This window comes from Lissotriton helveticus, chromosome 3_1 (genome assembly GCF_964261635.1).
Source record: "Lissotriton helveticus chromosome 3_1, aLisHel1.1, whole genome shotgun sequence".
NCBI classification, from domain to species: domain Eukaryota; kingdom Metazoa; phylum Chordata; class Amphibia; order Caudata; family Salamandridae; genus Lissotriton; species Lissotriton helveticus.
Genome location: NC_136061.1, coordinates 1311552739 through 1311577952, shown reverse-complemented (window position 1 = coordinate 1311577952; position 25214 = coordinate 1311552739). Strand labels below are relative to the sequence as shown.

The window sequence follows — 25214 nt, the reverse complement described above, 5'->3', positions numbered from 1 at the left end:
AGGGAATTGTCCATTATGATGCCCAGATTTTTGGCACTGAGGCCAGGGCAGGGGCAAGGACCCAGCGTGTCCGGCCACCAATCTTCCGACCAAGTGTCCTGATGGTTTCCAAAAATTAAAACCTCAGTTTTTTCCCCCATTGAGTCTTAGATAGTTCTCTACCATCCAGGAAGCCACTTCCTCCATACGGTTTTAAAAATTCGCCACTGTTGCTTCTACGCTGTCAGTGATAGAGATCATAATTTAAGTCTCATCAGCAAAGGATTAACACTTCTAACCCAAAAGCTCTTACCACCCTGGCAAGAGGGGCTACATAAATATTAGAGGGTAGGACTCAATGAGGACCCCCTGAGGAACCCCACAGAACAGTTGATTTGAAGCTGAGTAAATTGACCTATCAAGACCCTTTGTGACCGGTCCATAAGAAATGAAGTGAGCAGATTCAGGCAAGGCCCTTGATCCCCATTTCCCTAAGCCTCCCAACCAATCTTAAGGGGGAGATAGTATTGAAGGCTGCTGTAAGGTCCAGAAAGATAAGCAGAGTCCTTGACCGGCATCGAAGTGACTTTGGATGTTGTTAAGTACAGAGGTTAATGCCGTCTCAGTACTGTTCTCACCCCTGAACCCATGCTGCGAGCCATCGAGCAACTGATGTTCCTCCAGAAATGCACTGAGATGGACGTTCAGATGTTTTTCCAAGATTTTTGCAGGGACAGGTAGTAGGGAAATGAGACGATAATTTTTTAGTTCAGTAGGATCCAGAGAGGGCTTCTTTAAGAGGGGTTTGACCACCGCAGTGTTCCACGCGATGGGATACTGCCCAGATGTAATGACAGTATTAAGGAGTATGGTCAGGTGTGGAACAATGGCCTCTCTTTCTAACTTCGGAATTTTCAAAGGGCCAGGCTCCAACGGGGAACCAGACTTAATTCCATTTAACATCCACTCTGTATCCTCTTGCAATAGCGGGGAGAAGGACGGAAGATAGCCTTCTTCCCCCCGAGTTGCACAATGATCCCCAGCCGGGGAATCCAGAGGAGGGCCTACATTGGGTCCTCCAGCATTGAGGATCTCCAGGGAGGAGTGTATATCCTTGATTTTAGTTTGAAAAAAGCCTACCATTTTGTCACACAGACCCTGGGAAATGTCGGTAATAACAATAGCTGAGGGGGCAGAAGGGAATTAATCACGTTAAAAAGTTCCCCTGAAGACTTTAGGGATTCCATCATCCTAGAGTAAAATAATCCTTTTTCCTCTGTAAAGGCAGTTTTATACTCTGTCTAAGTTTGTGTAAGTCTCTTTCGGCCGGATTAAGCTCACAGCGCCATTTCCTTTCCTGAAGTCTGCATCCTTGTCTAAGCTTTTGAAGTCTCTCTGAGTACCAAGGAGCCGAGGGCCATTTTCTAGCCATACAGTGCTCTTTAAGTGGAGCAAAAGAATCCAAAGCTGCCAGAGTCCAGTCAGAGAAATCTGAATAGGCTGAATTAATGTCCAAATGAGAGGGATATGCATAATTCCTAAGTATTTTAAGGAGGGCCTCCTTATTGATAAGGCTGAGGTTTCTCTTCATCTCCCCCCTTATACTTGATCTTGGTACCTGAATGAACAGCTCCATTTTGCAGCAGAAATGGAATGGCAGAATGATCGGACCAAGAGAGTTGAATCTGTTCCTCCACTTTAATCCGCAGGTCATTAGAAAAAATGCCATCCAGGGTGTGTCCTGCTATACGAGTACGACTCCTAACCAGCTGGGAGAGTCCACGGGAATCCATAGTTTCTAGGAATGCTTGCGTCTTAGTGCAGAGCGTCTTCTCTAGATGAAAAATAAAATCAACTAAGATGGTAATGTTGGATCAGGCCAGATAGGGCTCTATTAGATTACTAACATCTTGATTGACCCCTGTTCTAGGTCCAGGAGGCCGATATGTCGCTACTCCCATAAAACTTTCATTAGGGATAACCTTCAGAGAGAAGTAGAAGACCTGATGGCGATCCAAGGGTATAGTAAGTGGCTGAATAAAGCCGGAGTAGGAGTCTTTATCCAAAATTCCTAGACCTCCACCTATCCTTCCTTCCCTATCAGATCTAGAAAGGGCATAGCCAGAGGGGACAGCCTCTACCAGGTCAGGACCAGAGCAATCCCTGGCCCAGGTATCAGTAATAAAAACCCAGTCAGGCTTCCGAAGGGACACTAAATCCCTAAATTCTACCTTATTCATGATCTAGCGTTGACAAGGAAGCCCTTAAAACAATGATTCGAGATCAGAGAGTGGGCCAAATGACCTTCCTCTAGCGGAGTGAATCACTTAAAAAATGCTTAAATGCTGATGGGACTTATAAAAAATCTCTGACCGAATGCTCTAAAGTGTAGGAAAGTAAGTTTTGCTTCTTATGGTTACCCCCATTTTTTGCTGCTGTATCACTGTTTTGGGCTACTCTGACTGGGGTCATGCTATCCAGGACCCCAGTCTATCTGCGTTCTCCCTTAAATTGCAATATATGTACTTTAGGTACACTCCAGATTGGATACTGGGGTACCCTTATCAGTCCCTAGTATATGGTACACCATGTATCCAGGGCATAGGTACCCCAGAGGCCTCCCATGGGCTGCAGCATGTATTATGCCACCCTTGAGAGCCCATTCAAAATGGCACGACATGCCTGCTACTGCAGACTGCGTAAGATGATGCTTGCACCACTTACTGAGATATAGGTTCACTATAACCATCTAAATCACTACACCTTAATACCTATCAGTCACCCCTATGGCAGGACTTATGAATCCTGAAGGCAAGGTGCTGGGTTTTATGTGAGAGGGTGCCCCTGCATGAGCAGAGCCCCTCTGCAGCCTTCGGAGACCATTCTCCGGGGTTGTCTGTGATGCAGCCTGACATATATGTTTAAGTGCAGTATAACATCGCTGTAAATTCTAACTTTAAAACACTGGTCTGCCCTCCTGCTGCTGAGCCAAGCTCAAGCAGAGGAATGCATGACAATAGGCATCCTGTCACAGGGAGGTGTAACCACCTCCCAGAAAGGATTTAGTGTATTTTGGTTGGGTAAGTGCACTCTGAGTGCCAGAAAGTCAGCACTAGGGGCACAGTTGGTGTCCCTGTGCATAGTCCAGCTCGAAACCAGTTCTGGGAGCCATTGGCTTCTGCTTTGGCGCAAAACTGGACAAAGGACATGGGTGTAGCCACCCCTCTGTCCTGCCCCTCCCCTAGGAGGGTTCACAGAATCTTTCCAACCCCTTCCCATGGATATAAAGTGGTTACCTGACTACTGGAATTTATATTTTACCTGGACAAGATTCTGCTAAGAAGAAAGCAAGCACTTCGACTGCCTGCACGACTGAAGAATCTTCCTTGGAGTAAATGAGTTACTCCCCTGCAAAAACAGGCACCTAAACCCATCTGACCGGTTTGCTTCTCCCAAGCTCCTGAGGACTTGGAAGTTTTCAGCAACACAGGTGGTGGGTTCCCGAAGGTCCTTTAGGTCGATCTGCCCTCTCAGCACTTTAGAGACCTGTATTCCTTGTGGGGACTGTGCAACCTGAACTCCTGTGCACCGCGTACATTTTGCAGTTGCATATGCTTGTCGACGATTCCCGAGCTTGTGCATTGGACTCTGTGTAGTCCTGACCCGAGCAGTATTTGCACTGAAGATTTCCCGCCTCCACTCTGAGTGTCCTGTGGGCTGGTACTTTGCAAACTTGCTGGAGGTCTCCTCGCGATCCTTGGTCCATTGGCCTGTGGGTCCTGGTGAGGGTCACCTTGTTTGTTCTTTGGCTTACCTGGTTGCACCAGACGTGCCCTGACTCTCCATTGCTTGGAGAGTCCTCTGGACCTTGCTGGTCCATTCTGTAACCTGTTTCCTTTGACCGCCTGGGTTACATTTGCCAAGGCTTGTTGGTGCTCTAGCCAGACATCAACCCCTCAGCACTCGACATCCTTCGTGGGACAGCACACCTCTGGATCCTGGTCATCCTCGACGTCTCCTGGTCCCAGTGGCTGCAGAGTGAAGCAATCCTTCTTTGCACCTCAAGCACCCGACATCGGTGGGCATTAGACTACTGAGCCCTGGTCACCTGAAGTGACCCAGACTTTCTCCCCTCTGCTTTCAGGTTCCTTTCACCTTGATTCCAGGCTTGGATTCCACTGGACACTCTTCGCCTTCCTGGCAGCAGTACCTCTTTGCAGCTCTCCATTGAAAACGACTAAGGTTTCCGACACCACTAGACCCCTATGCGCCCGGCTCCTCTGGGATAGGTATTACGGGTACCTCAGTACTCACTGGTGGGTTGGCCTTAGAACTTCCTATGTTCCAAAGGGTTTGCTCCAAGTCCTCTTAGAAATGTTCTTAAACTTTAAATTTGCAACCGTGACTTTCCCATAGAGTTGTACGGAGCACACGTCCGTGTTTCCTCACTGTACGCGTCCTCCAGGGGCTCCCTGTGTCACTCCTCTGGGTGGTTCCTTGGGGTCCCAGCAATTCTGCGTGCTCTAGGCACTGTGTCTAGTCCAGTCGTTGTTGTTATACCATTTGTTTAGTATATGGTGGTCTCACCCTGGTGCCCGCTTTGTATTGTACCATTTACGAATGTTCTATTGATTCAGTATTGTGTGCTTTGTGCCCTAGTCTCGTATAGAGACTAGTAGAGTGTTATTTTAACAAATACATATTTTCATATAAACACTGTGTGGTTCTCCTTTCATTTAGTCATTTAGGAGGTGACATTCTGGTGAAACAAGCTGCTTTACATTCCTTCAAGATTAAGCCTGAAGGCTGCTCCCCATAACTACCACTCGGATAGCTTTCATTAAGGTTATCCTTGACATCATAAATCATAAGGGTCGTGTGGACTGGTACAAGGTCACCTCTTTAATTAGTGGACAGCATATGCCAGGCCACCATCTCACATAAAGTAACAAGTTTAGGTGCAATTGATACTGTGATCTAGTCCACTCAAACTTAATTTAGTTGTGAGGCAGTATGTAATGTGCATTAAGTGTTCTTGTCGCTCATAGACACTAGACCACACACTTTCACCAAACATTGTGTGGATGTCTTAGCACGCCAACAAGCCTGTGAAGGTTAGGTAGTGCTACATACTCTTTCAAATAACTACAGCACCAACAGGTTAGCCACTGCTTTTGGAGAGGGACTGTTGCGGAAAAAAACTATCCAACAATGGAGTAAATGCCCATGAGCAAGATCAGCAAGAGGAGGAGCCCCTTTGCTCTTGACTTGAGACTCTTTTGAGGAATAAACAACTGCACACATTCGGACCAAACACTAGGTAGTGTAAGTATGCCGAGCATGTGAATCTACAGCACTACATGCCATGAACACATTCTTACCGGGTAATAACCTATTCCTTTTGTCTGACTGTTTGAGCCTATTTGCCCCCACTCAGTTAAATTTTAAAAAACGGGAAAACTCCGGTGCATGCACTGGAGGTTTCCTTTTAACCCACCACAGTATTGGCCAGTGGCCAACAGATGTGCTGGGAGGGAGTTCAAGTGTCTGCTGACGCCTGCAAGGAGGTTAAAGTGCTGAAAATGTCTTCCTCATGAAACAAAAACTCAAGTACAGATTGGGTAAAATAATAGCGCCTTGATAATTATTTTTTTGTTTTACCTTTAACACAAATTCATGTTCACATCATACTTAAGACAAAGCTGCAGTTATTTAAACCAGGTACTCAGAGTTTAGTCTATATCAAGTTTCATATCTTGAAACCTAAAGTACATTAAAGAGAGATACACATTATACCTAGAAAATGGCCTAGAGTGGTGGATGCTGCTCAAGTGCATCCAGCAGCACAAGAGACCGCTTTACAACTATAGCCAAATGTGTCCACTCGTGTTGGCTTTAATTTGCTTATGCTGCATATGTTACCACATTAACCAACACATGTTGACTTTTCCCATGCTTGTTTTCGTGGGCATCCATTTTCCATATACATTTTTGTGCACTTCAGTAAAATAGGTTTGATGTTTGTGTTGTGTGTGCAGGCTAGAACCATGCCATAGATCTGTTACACCTGTTGGCTTTGCCAATGGATGTCCATAGTTATTACAAATGAGGATTGAAATCCTTATTTCTACAAGTAGATCTCCATCTCCATTTCAGGCATCATTTAGAAATGTATTTTCACTTCCCAGTACTAACCGCAACATTTTTACATTAAAGCAGATCCATAAGCATTTATCGTAGTCCAACCTATTAACCACAGGGATAGTGGACAGTTATATTTCAACATAACTTTATACAAGTGATTTCTGTAAAAAGTAGTGCTATTTAGTAGAAGCTATAATACATTCTGTGCATTTCAGAATGGCACCCATACACAAAGAGTATGCACAAGGAATATCATGCAAATTATCGTTGTTCTGCTGGGGATGGATTTACTTTAAATACCACATTCAAAACAAAAAACAGTTAACACAGCTGCTTAACACACTTACTTTAGACTTGTGGCTCAGGTGTAACCAATTCTGATTCTGCAGGTGACATCCTGACATTTCACTGCTCAAGGGCACCAGCATCAAAGCACGTTGTTGAGGGAATGAGTTTGACTCCACTGTCTCCCTTTCTGACCGGTAGAGAGCCATTATACACAAAGAGGAACATTAGAAACGCCTTTAAAAGTTTGTTCAAAGTACATTTTATTTCCGTGTTTCGTTTTTGTTTCTGACTCACTAATCAAGGGTTATGATTACCCAATTCACAAAGGTTTACTTACTAACAACATATTCACATTATTAATATTTTACAAAAAGGTCATAATATCACAGCATACCCTCAAGCTCACGGATACTATGTGCGCAAACTCAAATGTGCCTACTTCCGCTGACGGATGTCGAAGGATGAGGCGATTAAGGGAAATGGCCAGCACCTCTCTAGATCAGGAAGAACAGTATCCATTTGCAAAATACAATAAAACTATACATGATTATCATTCGAGAGCTTCGTGAACGTGATTCACCAGGTGTACTATGACCCTAAGCCCCGACGGCTGTACTGTGACCCTTATGGCACAGACTGCTACAATAGTACAATTATTAGCTCATGCCACACTTTAGCTGAGCTTAATTTGTTCTGGTGGTGAGTAATTGCTCTTCATCATCAACCCTTGAACAAGGGAAAGAGAGAAAGGCAGGAAAGCGAGAATGGAAGTGAAAAATATAAAAGCGATGACCCAGGGAGCAACCACTTCAGGTGGAAACATGAGTGTAGATCAGGTGAAGATTCAAGGCATAACGTGGAATCAAGACTAGGAAGCCTTTATATTAATATAGTCAGTCCGTGTTGTCACCTATTAAGTCATTTCGGATGTTTCAGTGATGCTAGCAATGATGGCATAGACAGTGTCATGAATGATGTAATAAGTGAGTAATTAGCAGTGCATGGTGAAGGCTCACGTTATAGCTACTTAAGGGCATGAGTTATCGGTACTAGCGATAACAAAAACTGTTGAATTTCAAAGGTTTTCTTCCAATTTTGATGTAATTCCATACTGCTGCTTTGACTGCAGCTGTGTCTAATTTTCCTAAGTGGAAAAACTTGTTTTTGCCCCCACCCTCCCTTTTTTTCTTGGCCCCTGCTTGACGGATTGTCCAGAAACTTTCCAGGAAGGAGTTGAGGTGGAGGAGACTTCTTATTCGAAGGTTTTGTGAAGATTTGTTAAACGGCACCTAAGTTATAAGCACACCAAATAATCAATTTCCGAACACAACCCCTACTTAGCAATTTGTAAATATATAGATTCACCCTTAAGTAACTATAACTCACACCCCGTCATGCTTAGTCTGGTCATTAATGATTTCATTTTAAATGTTGCAGTGATGTTATCAATGATGTTTTAGAACATGTCATAAGTGATGTAATATGTGGGGTATTTAAATGTGCACGGCGAGGATGTGAGTTATAGTTTCTAGATATAACTAGAACTGGTGAATTTCAGTGTTTTTTTTTTTTAGTTCAAAATGTTACATTGCTACTGACATTACACCTAACTATATTGTTACTTTAACCTTTGTTTTTTTTCAATGAATTTCTAAGTTTTTTTTAAATGTAAAGTAAGATAAATGATGGTTCCTAACAATATCAGTTTAACCTTTGTTTTTTTTCAGTGAAATTCTAGGGTTTTCTTATTTTATAGTAAAATTGTATTACCACATGTAAATCCAACACCACGCTGTGGATGGCCTTTGGCCTGGTGGGGTTGCTCACATGGTCTAGTCTGTGGCCAGGTCCTACATCCAACGCCCTGATGGCAGCCAGCCTCGGGCCACTCACAACCTTTGGCAGTTTGTGGCATGGGGTTGGCTGCAGGTAGCCAACCCAAAGGCCATGCGTGGCATGGGATTGGGTGCAGGGCCTGGCCTGTGGTCAGGTCCTACATCCAAACATGCTCTCAGATAGTTTACAGACTTTGTCAGAAAGGCACAAAACTAAAAAATAAAAAGTGTGTTTATTAGGGTCATTAAGAGTGAGCACATATATTCGAAGCAGATATATCATCTTTCTCCAAAAATCACCAATATTTTTAATCCAATGTATATTTCAGTAGTTCACATATTGCAATGTTTAATAGTGATTACTATACACATATTTAATAAGGTTCTATAAAAATGTTTATTAAAGTATTAATTAAAAAATTAACAGGTCTGGAAGCTTTCTTGTAACATTTTTTATGAGCTAAAAATTGTTTTAAAAAAAGTTTCAGACTTTTTAATTTTTTTTAAATATAACCAACATGTCTGAGCCTGGTTTGAACCTTTTTGAGCCCACAAAATGCAATCATAAAAACTATCATGGCTTCCTTTAAAATAAAAAAAATCTTTGTCAGTCTTTCATGTTAACAGCAGCAGTAATAGGACGTTGATGAAGCTTGATAAGTTGCACAAACAGGTAGCCAATCCGCATTCGATTGCAACATCTCCTCATAAAAACTATCATGACATATAAAGTGCATGCACTGTAAGTGCATACCATTATCTTCTATATGAGTGAATAAATTATGCCTTTACAATGTCTCCGGGAAGGGAAAATAGTGATGCTGCTACTTTCACTCCGAAAGTGCATACATGTTAAAGGCTTCATGCTTAGATATGAATGTGCTCCAAAAATAAGCCTCTCTACACCCATCTGTGCCTGGACACCCGCCAGCACCTGGGACATTTGTTCCTCCCTCTCATCCCACCCCCTCCCCAACTGCTACACTGCCACTTTACTTGATATCTCAACTTCGAGGGAGACTTCAGCAGCTCCTCGTTCAGGTAATCATCTACTCTCCCTCACCCTTCTCCGACCACTCACACCACCAACCACACTGAGCATTTCCCCTGCCCATAAGCACAGAGACCATCCTCCACTTACAAAGCACACCGCACTCGCATGCATGCTCTTCAACACACGCTCTTCAACACACGCTCACTCACCAAACACATCATAGAGATATGGGACCTCCTGCACATCCATGCCTCAGACATGCTCTTGCCTATGGATAGATGACTGAACTCTGTCTCTGCACCAGACTTGCTACAGTCACGCCCACTGGCTAAAAGACCATCCACACGAGCTTGAAAACAGAGTTACCATCTTATTCAAAGACCGTAGCTGATGTACTACCTCCACAGACACCTCCACCAGCTTCATGGAACACCTTGCATTCAAGTCACGCATCACAGCCAACTTTTCTGTGCATGGAACCCACATGTACAGACCATCAGGACCTGCATTAGTGACATAATGGACTGCGCTGCACACCTTTTCATTCATCCCAGCAACTTCATTCTCCTCGGAGACACAGACTTCCACCTGGATGACCCCAGTGATCCAAACGCTACGGCCCACCTTGGAAACCTCTGACTAACTCTGCACATTACGGGACCCACTCACGCTCCCTGACATCTATTGAAAAGGATTTTCACCTCCATCACCAACATCAGTTGACAAGCCATCACCAATGAACAAGGACAGATCATGCCATCCTCAGTTTCAGCATTCCTGTTCCACACCCCCAAGGACCTCCACTGCCACTAGACCTGCCTGCTGTAGCCGGAAAACATCATAGAAGAGAATTAGGCTTCCACCCTCACCATGCACCCGCCAAAGTACACCAACAACCTGCCAAAAGCCATCATAAATGTCAATAGCTGGGTCATCGCTTATGCTTACACCCTGGATGTACTCCGGTGAAACACTTTGGCGAGAACCCGTCCACATGCTAGCTGGTACTCTGAGGAACTCAGGCTTACAAATCTTTACTACGGAAAACGTGAGAATAAGTGTAAAATGAGCCAAGACACCTCAGACAAAAACATCCTGAAATCTGCCCTCTGGCGCTACCACAAGCAGATCTGAAATATCAACCCCACAGCTCCCGCAGATTGCATAACCAAGGAAATCTTAGCTGTCTTCAAATATTACACCACACCTCCAGCAACATTATCCCCTCACAAGACCTCTGCAGGAAACTCTTTCAATTCTTTTTTAGCCTAATCCGTATTCAGAAAATTCGACCTCCAACCAGACCCAGTCACTCTCGCAAATCAATTTCCCATAACAACCAGAGAACAACCCTGACCACGTGATCCACAGTCTCAGCTGACAAAACTGCTGCGACCATGAAGTCTTTCCACTCCGGTGGTGGGGGGGGAGAAGGCACAGCTTACACTTTACCTCACTGCGCTACCATCAAAAGACTCCTACCGTGCAACAAAACTCCAACACTCGACACCGCTATCGACTCGACCACTTTGCCGGATATTTAGAAACCTAATCATTCCCCTGCTCATGGAATCATCTAATTATAGAATTACACCTTAGAATAGTGGAAACAGCACATTGTGCCAGCCAGATGATGATTAATTTAATGTGCTCCATATTTTCATTAGTAAGCAAAAACAAGAATTGTGAACACACTGACAGATCTGGGACCTCTGTGGAATCGATGGGAAAAGGACTTGACCCGTCAATGCACACCTAAAGAATTGTCCATGATGCTGGAAAGCTCCAAACAGTTCCTATGAATTTTAATAGAACAGATACATGTTGTCCCCGTTCTAAACTGTTAGATGCTGGACTTTAACATAGGTTAAGGTCATGCCCCAATCTAATGAAACAACAAAAGAGTACCTATTAAAAAAAAAAGGCCAACATTTTTTTTTTTAAGTGACACAATCCCTACTTACTGGAAACCAACCTTGGAAAATGTATGGGAATAACAATAAGGTCAAATAGACTGAGAAAAGAAAAGACTATTTCTTAAAAGAACCCTCACTCACCCTAATGGTGACATGCTTCATCATGGGGTTCCCACAGGAGGGACCGAGTGCCCCCCCTGTGTGCTACAACGCCTGCAATTGCAGCGGAGCAGGTTGTCTTAAACAAAGTGTAGCAATAAGAAAGCTCCAAACAGTTCCTATGAATTTTAATAGAACAGATGCATGTTGTCCCCGTTCTAAACTGTTAGATGCTGGACTTTAACATAGGTTAAGGTCATGCCCCAATCTACACAGTTACTGGGCAGGGGTGAAACAGCTCCTGTCCACAAGCACCAACAGGACGCTCCCAAATATGTGGGAAGCATGTATCGCAGGGATATTTGCCAGGGGCCGGAAGTATAAAGTCACCTCCAGATTTTTATACTTGGAACTGGTGGTGTCCAAGATGCTGATCACTCGCTGCTGGAAAGCTGAAGACCCACTGACACTGAAAGCCTGGTCTCAATCCATGATAAATCGGGCTAAAGCCAAAGGTGATAGGAGATACTCTATGATTGTGCAAATACCCTATTGCTACTGCTTGGAATGTAATTCTAACAACACTCCAACTGGAGATGGCACCGGAGGACTTTACCGATAACTCTAATGTTGACTGATCTGACCTACCTCCAGGCTTTGTAGTCAACATATACTGAGGGCTGGAGTGTGTAACACATACTATTTTCCCTAGATTTCACTTCTGGACCATGTTATTAGACTTACCAATTTAACCTATTGCAGTGCGATGGTAATTATGGACATGCGTCACCCCTCTTTACTTTAGCCCACCCCATTCCCCCTCACAGGTTGTTGTTACAAGTTTAGGATTTAAATACACAGCTTCTGATCACTCACCTTGACAAAATACCACAGCCGTAAGGAGGTAATAGCGTAGTTTGCTTCAAGTGCTTACACATACAGGTGGGAAGCTCATGCATGTATGTGAACAGGTATGCTATCAGTACATATCATACTCTATGCGTGGGCTCCTCTTGTTGTTAGATCTTTTTTTTGTTTTTTTTACTAAACAACTTCAGTTAATACAAAGATCCATAAGAAAAGAAAAACAAGAAAATAAGGAAATATTACATCAAAAACCGATATTTAGAAGACAAGGAAAGTTTCATGATTTATACAAAATAGCTGGAATATGCTATACATCTCATTTATATTTAAAATCTTCCAGCAGTAAAGTAATGCAAAGTAAAAATGCTTAATAATATTATATATTAAAGAGGTCTTATATTGTTCTTAAAGCTGTGCTCCAGGCTGCTATAGGGGACCAAATCTTACTGCCCCGCATTCTAGATTGCCTTCCCCTGGTAGCATAAATGGCTTTTTCCTGATTATACACATCCAGAAAACGAGTTAGCCACATTTGTAAACTAGGTGGATCTAAGTCCTTCCAGCGAGCCGCGAGTATTATTCTATACACTGCTGTACCAATAAAAAGAGAAGATTCCTCCTCCAAACTTAAATCCAGAGTACTGTCATAACCTAGCATATATAGGGCGGGAGATTCCGCCACTTTATGCCCAAACACCTCCTCCCAGATTTCTGATATCATTGTCTTAAATAGTGTTAATTTATCACATTCATAAAACATGTGTATTAGGGTAGCTGGACCTATACCACATCTTGGACATTCATCATTTATCCTTATACCCCATGCGTGCAGCTTTGCCGGAGTGTAGTACAGATTATATATAGTTTTATATAACTGGGCTTTAAGGCTAGATGATAAAAGCAGGCGTGATGTTAATAATAAGCTCATGTCAATATCGACATTTGGGTTATCCAGCTTACCGCCCACAATACTTCAGTGTGCTCCAGGTCATCTTGTAGTTTTTCAAGAAACACCCCTTTTATTGTACCAATTCTGGTAGTACTTCTACAACTAATCTCTAATAGTGGGACCCTTTCCAATTTAATGCTAGATGATTTCAACCTTAAAATTGTATTAACTTGAATGAATTTGAAATAATCACCATTACATATGTTGAAATTTCCCTGTAAATTAGAAAAACTGGCTCGCATATCATCCCCCAGAAAGTCCCATGCTGTAATAATCCCCATGCCTTCCCATTTTTTAGCGAAGTCATCGTTGGCCTGCATAGGCAGCAGTGAGGAATAACACAAAGGAGTGTATCTATTAAACCTAGGAATTAACATGTACTTAGAGATTTTTGACCAAACTTTCCAAGCGCTAAAAACCGTTTTTTACTTTTTTTAAATAGCTTGGCTCTTATTGTCTCAGCAAGAGGCCATTGACTTTTATCCCAAATGATAGTTCATAGATAGAGGGTATTTCTATGCCCCCTGTATTCTCAGTGGAAGGAATGGTGTTAAAAAGTGGTGCCATTTGTTGAAGAAAGGCAGCCCAGAAGTAGAGCAACATGTTGGGAATTGCTAGGCCGCCTCTGTGTTGTGGGAGCAATAGGTATTTCAGGGATCTCCTAACTTTACCGTCTTGCCAAACAAACTTGGACATCTGAGATTCAAGGGACTTGATAATACTATCCTCAATAATCAAGGGGATAGCACGAAATAAATATAATACCGTAGGAAGTATGTTCATTTTTAGGAAGTTCCCCCTGCTGATAATTGACAAATGTAAGCTATTGACTCGTGTTAGATATTTTCTTATGGTGTTCATTAGTAGTTCGTAGTTAAGGTTAGAAATGGTTTGGACATCTGGACTTATACATACCCCTAGAAATACAGCTTGTTTTGCTTTTCTGGAGTCAATAAAATCAGTGTTATCGGTACACAGTATAATCATTTTGTCTTTATTGAGAGAATATCCAGAGTAGTGGCCATATGTCGGTGTAATAGCCTCTATTTCTATAATTGCTTCAGCCGGGTTGGGTGTTAATACTGCAACTTCGTCAGCGTACACTAATATTTTTATTTCATATAGGCCAACCACCACAGGTTTAATTGCTTGGCTTTCTAGAAGTTTCAAAATCAGGGGGTTATTATATAGAGCGAACACTGTCTGGGAGCAGGGGCAACCTTGCCTTGTTCCTCTTGAAATTTAAATTGCGCCGGATTTCGAGACCTATTACTTGGAGCTTGGCTTTTGGATCTTGGTACATTGCTCTTATTGACCTTACAAAATTAGGCCCAAAGTTGTTATACTCCAAGACCGCCCACAAGAACTCCCACGACACACGGTCGAAGGCCTTCTCGGCGTCTAAGAGGATCATCGACATCTGGCCCCCCGTCCCGGACATGATGTCAAATAGTGAAATAGCTCTGAGAGTGTGGTCCTTGGTACCCTTTCCGGGGATGAAGCTATGCTGCCAGGGGGAGACCAGATGTTCAACAACCCTCCCGAGCCGATGGGCAAAAATTTTAGCATATAGCTTGGAGTCCGAATTTATTAGTGAGATTGGGCGGTATGATGATGGAAGATCAGTGGGTTTGCCCATTTTAGGAAAGATAATTATATTTGTTTCTTTCCATGAATCAGGCGGAATGCCACTCCATTGTATACCCAGAAATAGATCAAGTAGGAGAGGCACTATAAACCCCCCCAAAATTTTATATAGCTCTAGAGGAATTTTATCGGGCCTGCTGCTTTCCCTGAGGCTAAACCGGAAAGAGCGATTTGTAGTTCTATAATAGTGATTTCTTTCTCAAGGTCTTCTCTAGTTATAGCGTCTATAGCCCTTCTCCCTCCTATATCAGTTGTAAATTCCCTTAGAAAATTTCTAGTTTCATCCATATCAGCTAAGCTATCCTTTTGGTAGAGCTTTTGGTAAAAATGTTGAAGCACTTCAACTATATCCTCTGTTTGTGTATGTACGTGGCTACCTAACTTAATAGATTTAATCACATTGTAGGAGATTTTCTGCCGAGTATGCAGGGCAAGCTGTTTACCAACCCTCTCCCCATTCTCATAAACATTTCTTTGGTGTACTCTATAGGTTTCTGCAGCTTTCTGGGTCAACCCGCTGTTTAAGTCTGTTTTTAATAATAGCATTCTGCGCATTGTGTTTTTCCCATCGTCCCCTCGAGCTATTAATGCGATATGTTCTTCTTCTATTCTGGCTAATTCAAGCATCCTTAGGTTGTTCTCGCTATCATGTTGTTTTTTGATTCTAGCTACATAGCCAATTGTCTCCCCCTAAGGACAGCTTTAAAACCGTCCCAAACCACACCCCTAGGGGCACTGAAGTGATTTGTGTCAAAGAATCCTTGAGCCCAGGTAGTTATGTATTTAATATAATCACTATTAGCCAGGAGGTTCCTATCGAATGTCCAATTCAAACATTGTCTGCTAAATTTAGCTAGGTTGATTGTGAGAATTAGGGCATTGTGGTCGGAGATTACTTTGGGATATTTAAGAACTTTAGCTTGGTTAGATAGGTCCCTTGTTAAAAAAATGTAGTCAATTCTGACATACTTATTATGGGGATGTGAAAAGTATGTGAATCCCGGATCGGGCTGATTTTTAACATCCCAAATGTCCACAAGGTCAAAGCTATCCCTAAGCAGGCTGATAGTGTTAAATACTCTCGGTTTGCGGCCTGAATATCTTTGTTGTCTCTGTTTGCTAAATGCAGACCCAAGTGAGATATTAAAATCGCCACAGAATACAAGTGATCCTGACCAGGAAGCAAGTTCAAGTTACAGATTTTCAAAAATGGAAGGGTCATCATGATTTGATCCGTAAACTGAGCAAATAGTTATGCCCAGAGCCAATTCGATAATAACCCACCTGCCTTGAGTATCTGCTGCCTTACGTGTGGCTTGACCTATAAAGTGGTTAGCTAAAATAGCTACGCCGTGGATATTTGTCGTTTGAGTGGTACATTCTGGTAGATTATAACCCCTAATTTTTAATAGATCCTTCTTATCCCAGGGCAGGTGAGTCTCTTGAAGACATATTATATCAGCAGAGTTATGTTTGATTATTTCACTCAGACGGGCACGTTTATTCCTATCATGAAGCCCAGCCACATTCCATGTGCAAATCGTTAATCTCCCCATAATAATGTGTTGATTAATTCCTTGAGCTCTTGTACTCCTAGCATTCTAGCTACTTTTATTTTTTTGCATGTTATACATGATACTTTGATGTATTTTTTTAATGGAAATGTAAAATTAGTTATATCACTAGTTATTTCCATTTTCAAACTGAAGTTGTTTTTTTTTTGTTTTTAAATGCTTTCACCCCTGCCTCCCCTCCACCACTCCCCCACCCCCCCTCCCCACCCAAAGCGAGGCAAACAGACTCGGTGAGGTTGTGATGAGCATGCAACACATTATCAGTGCCCGATCTATAAAAACAAGTTTTTCACTTGTATATATATATATAGAGATACCGATCTATACATATCAAATCATATATATTAATACATGAATAAAGTCTAATCCCCTGTGAAGACACAAAAATGCAGGAAATAAACCATACTATTGGGTGTTATTCATTTCACTTCATTCAAATACTCTAATACCCATCAAAATGTATATATTTGAGCACGGCTAGCTTATTTTATCGCATCCAGGTACTCTTTAGCTTTGATTTCGGAAAGAAATTTTTTTGTTAGACCCTCGTAGATCACCTTAAGCTGTGCAGAATTGTTTAGATAAGCCTGTACTTTTTTTTTCTTGAAACGGCTTAACTGGCGCAGCCTCAAGCTTCTTTCAACGGTAGAGTGGCAAAAATCGGGACGTACAAAATAAGAGATCCCTTTGCTAGTGTGCTTGGCCTTGGGTCTGGCCTTCTCAAAGATTGCCTGCCGAAGCAGAAAATTACCCAAAAAAACCCAAGATAGCTCGGGGGTAGGCCCCGGGTTTCGTCTGTAATTTCAGAGTTAATGGCATACGATGTGTGCGCTGGACCTCTGCATCCCAGTTCCAGCTCGATAGTTCTGGCAAAGAGTCACGAAGGAGGTTAATCACAAATGAGCGCGTATCTTTCCCCTCTGCAGCCTCGGGAACCCCCCAAAATGTGCAGGTTGTTTCTGCGCTGGCTTTTTTCAAACTTCTCGAGTTTCCATCTAACGTCTGCCAGCTCATATTCGTGAGATTCAACCCGCTCTCGATTCGTAGCGAGTTCTGATTCATTAGAGAGCATCCTAGACTCCAACTCAGTCAGTCGATCCCCAAAAGTACTGCAGGTTTTTGTTAGCTTTCGCACCACCCATTGTACTTTACGTAGGGCTGCCTGTGCTTTGCGCCAGTCCTGTGATGTTTCCTCCCAGTGGGATGCAATAGCTTGGAGCACCGTGTCAAGAGTTGTGGCAGGTGGGCCTACGGGTGATCTGATTGTTGTGTCAGATTTGTAAAACAAGAGGGGCGAGTGAGTTGGTCGGTCGGGGTATAGTCTCAAGCTAGGCCCGTCCCCCCGTAATGTTTCTTTTTGCGTTTCAGAGCTGTTTTAGGTTTTAAAGTGGAAGCTTCAGCTTTGTCTCCACGAACGCTAACGTTTTGATCTGTCAGAAATGACGTAGAATCATCCGACCATTCTGCCTTTACCTCTGCTTCATCAGAAAAAGAGAAGAAGTCGCTAGGGTCTTTTTCAACATCTGTATTCACCTCAGTATTACCAATATTAACTTTGTTCAAATCAGTCATTTTGGTGTTAGTAGAGCTAATAGTGTTTAATTCTGAACTGAGTTTTACCGCCACAGGGTGAGGTGTTCGAAAATCTGGGGCCGGCTTTTGTGAAGTCTGCTCCTGGATAGTGTTACACGCTAGGCTAGTCATATTCCCCTCATCAATTATGCCGGTGCCATTGTCCGTGTCAATTTCAACAATCGTTGGAGAAGGAGATGGTCACCTACCGGAGCCTGCCCCAATGCTTACTTCCTGAGGAGTTGCTGGCGCTTCATCATGGCTTTTGGGGGCCTCCGCGGCATTGTTTTCGCCGATTTCATCTTCCCTTGTCCTGGACCATCATTCAGCGTTAATCAGTCTACGGCGACGATCATCTCTGCGGCCCTCTGTTCACTGGTGGTTGTGGTCTGACGCTTCTTCTCACACTCCGGAAGCGATCCCGGGGCCCTGTGCAGCAGGTTGGCTACCGATGGGCCTGTCACATTTGTTTTCCGGGCTGCAGCTCCCTGCCTCGGTGACCCAGCACCCGCAGCATCCGAGGCAGCCTTCTCCACAACCCTCTCCGAATTGCCGCCTCCGCTCTGGCCAGATCGTTCAGCGATCTCGCGCTGAACCAATCTAGCAGCCCTTGCTCGCGCCGCAGCAGACGCAGAAGCCGCAGAAACCTTCGGGGCCATATTGGTGCTGCAACCGTTCTCGATGGAATTTAAGATGGGATTTACAAGGTAGGCACAGGTATCCGCTTCGATTTGTACGCTTGAAAGCAGCCTCAGCATATACCTAGAGCGGCCCAACCGATCACCGTATACAGGGTAGTAATTTGGTTAAGACCCGGTTTCAGCGGTTTCTGGAAATCCTCATCCAGCATTACTTTGCTCTCGATTTCCTCTCCGATTGCTTTAAATTATAAGCACCATGTCATCTGCGTTGGTCGGTATTCTCAAACATGGGCCATCGGGAGCACTGATCCTGTGTGTGCACCGCGGTTACTGTCAAACCGCCATCTTGCAATGTTGTTAGATCTAATGCTGTATGGACATGAGTTTTTCAATGTTATTGTCTGTTAAGGAGTCGCGTCTACCACCTTGATTAATCCGTTTTCCCCTTAAATGCAATGTATGCTTTGGTAAGAAACATGTAAGCTTGTAATACATATGTTATGACTTAAAAAAAACTAAAACAGATCAAACCACAAAAAATAATAATTAACAAAAACAAGCAGATTATTTTATGTTAAATAGATAACCATAATATTTGGCATACATGAGACTGATGCACACCAAAGCTTGTAGGGTTAATTTGTGACTAAGAGCACAGTAACAAAAGGGTACATGTATACTGCCACTACAGACTCTGTTTAAATAGATTCAATGCAATCAAGCAGCAGTTGATATCACAAGGTAACATGTCTTCCTGATTTCAAAATCTGCAATTTACCTTCTACACAGCTTGTCACTCAAGCCTACCGTGCATCCTGTGTTGGAGGCAAGACAGTTGTTTTGTAAATTTACTATCACATACTGGCAGTATTGCATGATGTGTCAATAGGTTTCTCATTTCATGTTGTTGTTGTTTTTACCCTTTTTTACCTGTGTATTTCAGGGAGATTCTGGTGGACCTCTTTCAAGCGTGGAAGTAAACAGCAGCAGAGTTTACCTGGCAGGCATAGTCAGCTGGGGCGATGGCTGTGCCCGGAGGGACAAGCCTGGTGTTTACACCCGGGTCACTATGCTTCGAGACTGGATCAAACAGCAGACCGGACTGTAGCCGTGTAGATTTTTGATGGATATGACTTTCTTACTCTGTGGCTTGGTATATTGTATTTGCCAAGTCTTAACAAAATATTTTTTATATATTTTTATTTTTAAATGTGACTGTCATTTGGAATGGAGACAAGTGGATTTTGCACCATTACCTTGATGCCAGTACAGTGGACTCTGCTGCTTTGGTTTCATTCTTGAGCATCGAGCTCCCACCTTTCCCCCAACTACTACGATCATCTGATTTGATATTGTCTCCTCCGAGCAGCATTGAATTCTTTCTCTGTTCCACAAAATAGTCTGGAGCCAGAAATGAAGACTGATGTGGGAACTCTAATAGGATTTGAAATGTTTCCGTATAACAAGACTAGAAGTATTCTGTGAACATCAAAGCAAAGAATTGATATTCATGTTAATGCTGGAAAGAGGGCTACACTGCGCGAAGAAAGCACAAGTTCCAAACATGGTCTACAAAAATGTTTGTAGGTGACTCAGTATACTTGGGTCATTAGGGACAAAAATCTTTCTCCCCACTTCAATATAGATAGATCATTGCTCTGTGTCCAGAGTTAGATTTATGGAATTGATTGGTTTTATGGTTTCCTACACTCCAATGGTCTGAAACCATCGTACTAATTTATGTTGCTTATAATTCACTTATTGTGGTTTTGAATGTTACTGTTTCTGATGCTCAAAGTCTATAATATGCAGTCCTTCTACATAATGTAGGCTAGTGAGCGCAAAATAAATGTGAGTAGGTGCATTGATGACCAGCTTGCTCGAATAATCGGACTTGCGAGGACTGGTGGCTTAACATTATGGCTAGGAGAGCCTTTCTGCTCTAGATTGCAGATGGGAGAGCTGTAATTTGCCTGGTTTGAAAATGTGTCGATCTCATTCGCACCAAACTGTTATTTGGTGGTATGGATGAAATAAAACATCTGTCTGATTTGCATGTTGGTTCCGGAGAGAGGTCAGTTGGTGGCTCTCCATGTACTTGGAAGTAAATGTTCGTCTTTTAGGTTAGGGTTAATTCCTATTGACAGGAAAGTTTCACACCTCCAGGCCTGCTGTTGAAAGGATGCTGTGAAATTTAAGTGCTCCTGAATGTATATAGTAAGTATGAATTTGGGCTGATGTAGGAGCACTTTAATGCTGTTGAGATTGATATGTTTCCATGTTAAGGTCCTCGTGGACTATGTAAGACTACATTAACTCTAGAAATTGTTCTGTTCCAGTGGATTTTGTTTTACAGTGAAGAATGGGTGTTGTTAGAAAGGGGTTTACATGTGAATCCGTAACTGGGGCTACTTTAATAAACACTTATTTTTCCAGAAACAATGAAATGTAGAGTATCGTCTTTCTGAAATAAAAGCGCACAACCTCAATTATATCAGGAGATCATTTCTATGGCCTTACCATCTAGTTACTCTTCACCGGCATGAATGTTCTGGTCGTCAGTAACACAAAATAGAATGCATACCTGTATATGAACTGAAGGGCTCTCCTTTTTAAATCAAGTTTGGAGGTCTATCCCTCTCATTCAAAATAATCCCACTCAATGCTGCATACTCAACATTGTATGTAGGTTTTCTCTTCTATGATTAACAATCGTATTACCAAAGCAGTAGCTTTGTGGTCTTCAAGATTAGTTTTTTGTGTGAAATTATATGTTTATAAATGTAGTCCTAGTCTTGTTTTAACTGTTTGTTAGTCCTAATTTCATTTATTTCTGATTTCAACTGGATTTTTCTTACAGTGACCTCCATTGTGCTGGGAATTGCTTGAGTCAGCCTTTTAAGAACTTAATCATCAGGTTTTGGATGCTGAAAGTGGGATCAGCCTTTGTCTATCAGCAGGTTGTGGGTACCATGGTTGTTGCATTTGACTATAAAGATGCCAGGGGCCATGAATACTACTTTTGTGTAATGCAGAGTTTTAAAACGATAAGAACAGTCAGTAAGGAACGGTTGTATTTTAGTGCACTGATTTTGCATCTCCATTATCAAGGTCCCATTTATTAAAGTGATTAATGATTTTCTTATTTTTAAAGGGTGAGTAAGCCATGAAAGTACTGTTTCAAACGTTGTTTGAAGGAAATGCTTCAATAATAGAAGGTAACATTCAATATTTAACTAGGCACATAGAAAAAAGGGTAACCAGAATGACGGGAATGACAAATGAGTGGTTGGGACATGGCTTTATAATATCACATGGGGCGGGTAACAAGACTGTAAATAGTATGTGAGAGAAGGGCGTAGGGTAGGATTGTGGTTTGCAAAGAAATGTGAGCTGGTATGTCCTTTTGGCTCTTCTTCCTCGTCTCTCCCATCCTAATTAAATTTGGAGGAAGTAAGGCTGTGGTAGGGCAGTCGGTGATCTGGAAGCAGAGGATGGAACATGGCTTTTATTTTTTAACAGTGATCGAGCTATTGAAGAAATGTCCTTGCTCGCAGGTTCATTGATCGGTCACAAGCTGCTCTGTAAGACTATTAGTCACTTTATAGTTGCACAAGAAAACTGGGTGTCGGGGAGAGCAAGATGGCACCCATGTAATTTCTCATCTTCTGTTTATCAGCATTGGTGGGACTTCTTGTATTTCAAATATTTGAAAGCACAAATTGTTAACGTGAATTCGGATCAATTGTATTACAAAGATGGTGTCACGAAGCAGAATTTGTATTCCCCTGCAGAAGAAGGAAACTCGCAATGGAGAGGATTTGTGTAAATATGTGTAATACTTGAAAAAATGTTTCCATCCTTTTTATAGGCTGGATTGGTATTACCAAAATGTGCCTTAATATGTAAACAAGAGCACAAACTAATAGTGCCTTGTCAGTTTGATGTATTTGCTATTTTTATCTTGAGTGTTTTTTATAGTTTAAATACATTTTTAGTCAAACGGCATATGCAATGGCATTTTGTAACCACGTTTCTAGAGGTAGGCAGTGAGGCCATGCTTATGCAATAAGATGCAGAGCTCTCTCGTTAAGTATTATTACAATTGGCACGGCTATGTTGTTGGGGTAATCACTTGTGTGTCTCAGATGGTGCTCGGAAAATGAAAATGGTAAACAAATCTCTTCTTGTGAACGCTTTTGCATTCTGTATCTAATGTAAATGTGATAAAAAAATTGTTTCTTGACTGTTTTTATTGTTAGTTTCAAATTACTAGTCCTGTAAAAATGAGGTTTCAGTTTAAAATATATTTTAGTAAAATGTTTTAGGTCTTCCCGTTTTAATTATTTTCGTCAATGTTTTGTGCAGTTGATTCTATTAAGTTAAGATAACGTATATGGGCATACCTGGATAGGAACAGTGTGCTTCTAATTAATTCCCAGGACCCAGAAATGATAATGCCACAGTAGGCTTTTGATGATGATCCAGAATATATCGCTCTGAACATTATTTTGGCCTGAATGTTTAGGTATTGCTAGAAATATTACCTCCATAAACAGGTAACTAATTTAGAAATTATTTTTAGCAGTTCGCATTGTTTAAAATACTTCTAATTTTGGCATTTATCACAAAATATTATTAAATGCTTTCGGGTGGGTTAAGTTGGTCATGGGAGAATATGTGGACTAGGTTTCTGAATTTAAGAAAGCCTCAAAAGTGCATAACATATATAAACTGGTCAGACTAGGACGTGACAAGTGAATATATGAAAATAAAAATTTGGAAGAATAAACATGTAAGAAAGAATACCGAACATGATTTAAATATCTTTCTGGGAAATAATTGCATGCCTTTAATCATGCAGTGCCAAGGCTCTAGGAAAACCTATTTGAAGGGTGAACTAACTCATGTGTTTGTCCTTAAGAATTTCTAACTCCTAGTCAAGAGTTATACCCCATTGTTAAACCATATTTCCCTTATCCTCCTCATTCATTGTTTAAACACAGAGGAAGCACGTGGAAACAGATATAAACATCAAAACATTGAAAGAGGGCAATCAATGATTTCCAGTTTGGGGACAGCAAAATGTTTTCATAGATTGGATTAGTTACCTTTTTGTACAGGCCTTATAGAAATAAGGTTTGTGACAAATAAATCTCGAGAGCTCACTACTAACCTAGTATTCCAAGATTTATAAAAATAATAATTTTTAGTAATTGACAAAACCCATAAGACTCATATACAGTATCCATGAAAATAAGAATACAAAAATAACACATGACTACCAGTACTGCCGCCGGGGTAACAACAAAGTGAATATTCATACATAGTAATTTCAAGTGATACAGAGTCCTATTGTCTAAAAAGATACAACAGAGATTTAACAGCTCACTTTTATACGTGGATATCCGGATGTTGGAAAACTCGTGGTTCTCTAGTTATCTATATATTACAACACTAAAACAAAAATGGGAAACTCCACCACCTCCCCACAACCCCCCCCCCCTCAGATACATTGGCCCTCTATTGTGCAGAGAAACATATGAGGAGATTGCATTCACTGAATTAAAAACAAAGAAATACGAAGCCTATACATTTATTTAATTGATATCCCTAGGCAATTAAAGACTGTAGTAGAATGGTGTCATACAGATTCGGTTGGGTTGACTGATGGGGATGTGGGAGATGTGGGTAGGGTAGGCCCAACCGGGGATATCGGAGAGGTTAGGGAATCTGGCTTTAAATGTTTCCAGCATTTGGTCCCATTCCATAGAGATAGGGATCCTGTGCAGGCCTCGAAATACATCTTGCCTAATAGTTGCACTCTCTGCAGTACCCCATCGGATCATGTCAGTTTGTCAAAGTGGTGTAGGGGGAGAAGCGGATTTCCATCTCATGGCTCGTTTCGCTACGAGTATAGCCAAGTCGGCAAATCTAAACGGAACCTTCTGTCTCTTGGGGCATTTATGTAAACCCAGCAGACAACTGTCCACCACTGACCACACAGACGTACCAGTGACTTCCCGCACTCTATAACTGATTGTTTGCCAATATTCTTGTAGACGGGGACACCCCCACAAAATATGAAGAAAATCTGCGTCCGCCTCTTGGCACATAGGACAAGAAAGCTGTGCATCATGATATATGCGATTAAGGCGGTGCGGGGTGAGATATGCCCTATGCAATATCATGAATTTTATATATTTAAATTTAGCTTTACTGGAAACTTTCTTGGGAAATTCTAAAATAGAGGCTCATTCTTTATCCGATAATTCCCTCCCAAACTCCAGTGACCACTTAGTACAGAGTGAAGTTAGCGGCATCCCCGAATGTGCCCGGATACCCCTATAGAGCCAACAGGTAAGGTGGCGTCCTTCACCCATTAGGTGTATGGCGTATACTAGTTCATGCTTAGGGGGTTCAATCCCATTAGGGGACCAACGGAGTTTGACATAGTGAGAGATAGCGTGGAGGAGAAACAGTGTTGAGGGGACCCCTTGAGTATAAATACAATTATCATGGTCTGCTAGCATGCCCTCTATGAACAGTGCTCCAAGCGTCAACACTCCTTCTTGTGCCCATGGGGATACGGTTTGTTTTGAGATTAATCCATCTGCAATAGGTATCCCGAGCAATAGGGATATTAGGAAAATACGGGAGGGCCCTTTTAGGATATTGAACAGTCTTCCAGTATAATAATGCTGTCTTA

The 25214-nt window shown here is 42.1% G+C and overlaps 1 protein-coding gene across 3 annotated transcripts in view; it reads left to right on the top strand.

Moving 5' to 3' along the window:
- The window catches only part of ST14 (ST14 transmembrane serine protease matriptase), a 327081-nt gene extending 304252 nt beyond the window's left edge, over positions 1–22829 (top strand). For all 3 annotated transcript variants that reach the window (XM_078681947.1, XM_078681948.1, XM_078681949.1), the window contains exon 19: positions 19449–22829. In XM_078681947.1, the coding sequence (XP_078538073.1) occupies positions 19449–19613 (165 nt within the window). In that variant the 3' untranslated portion in view covers positions 19614–22829. The remainder of the gene's footprint in view (positions 1–19448) is intronic.
- Positions 22830–25214: the final 2385 nt, after the last annotated feature.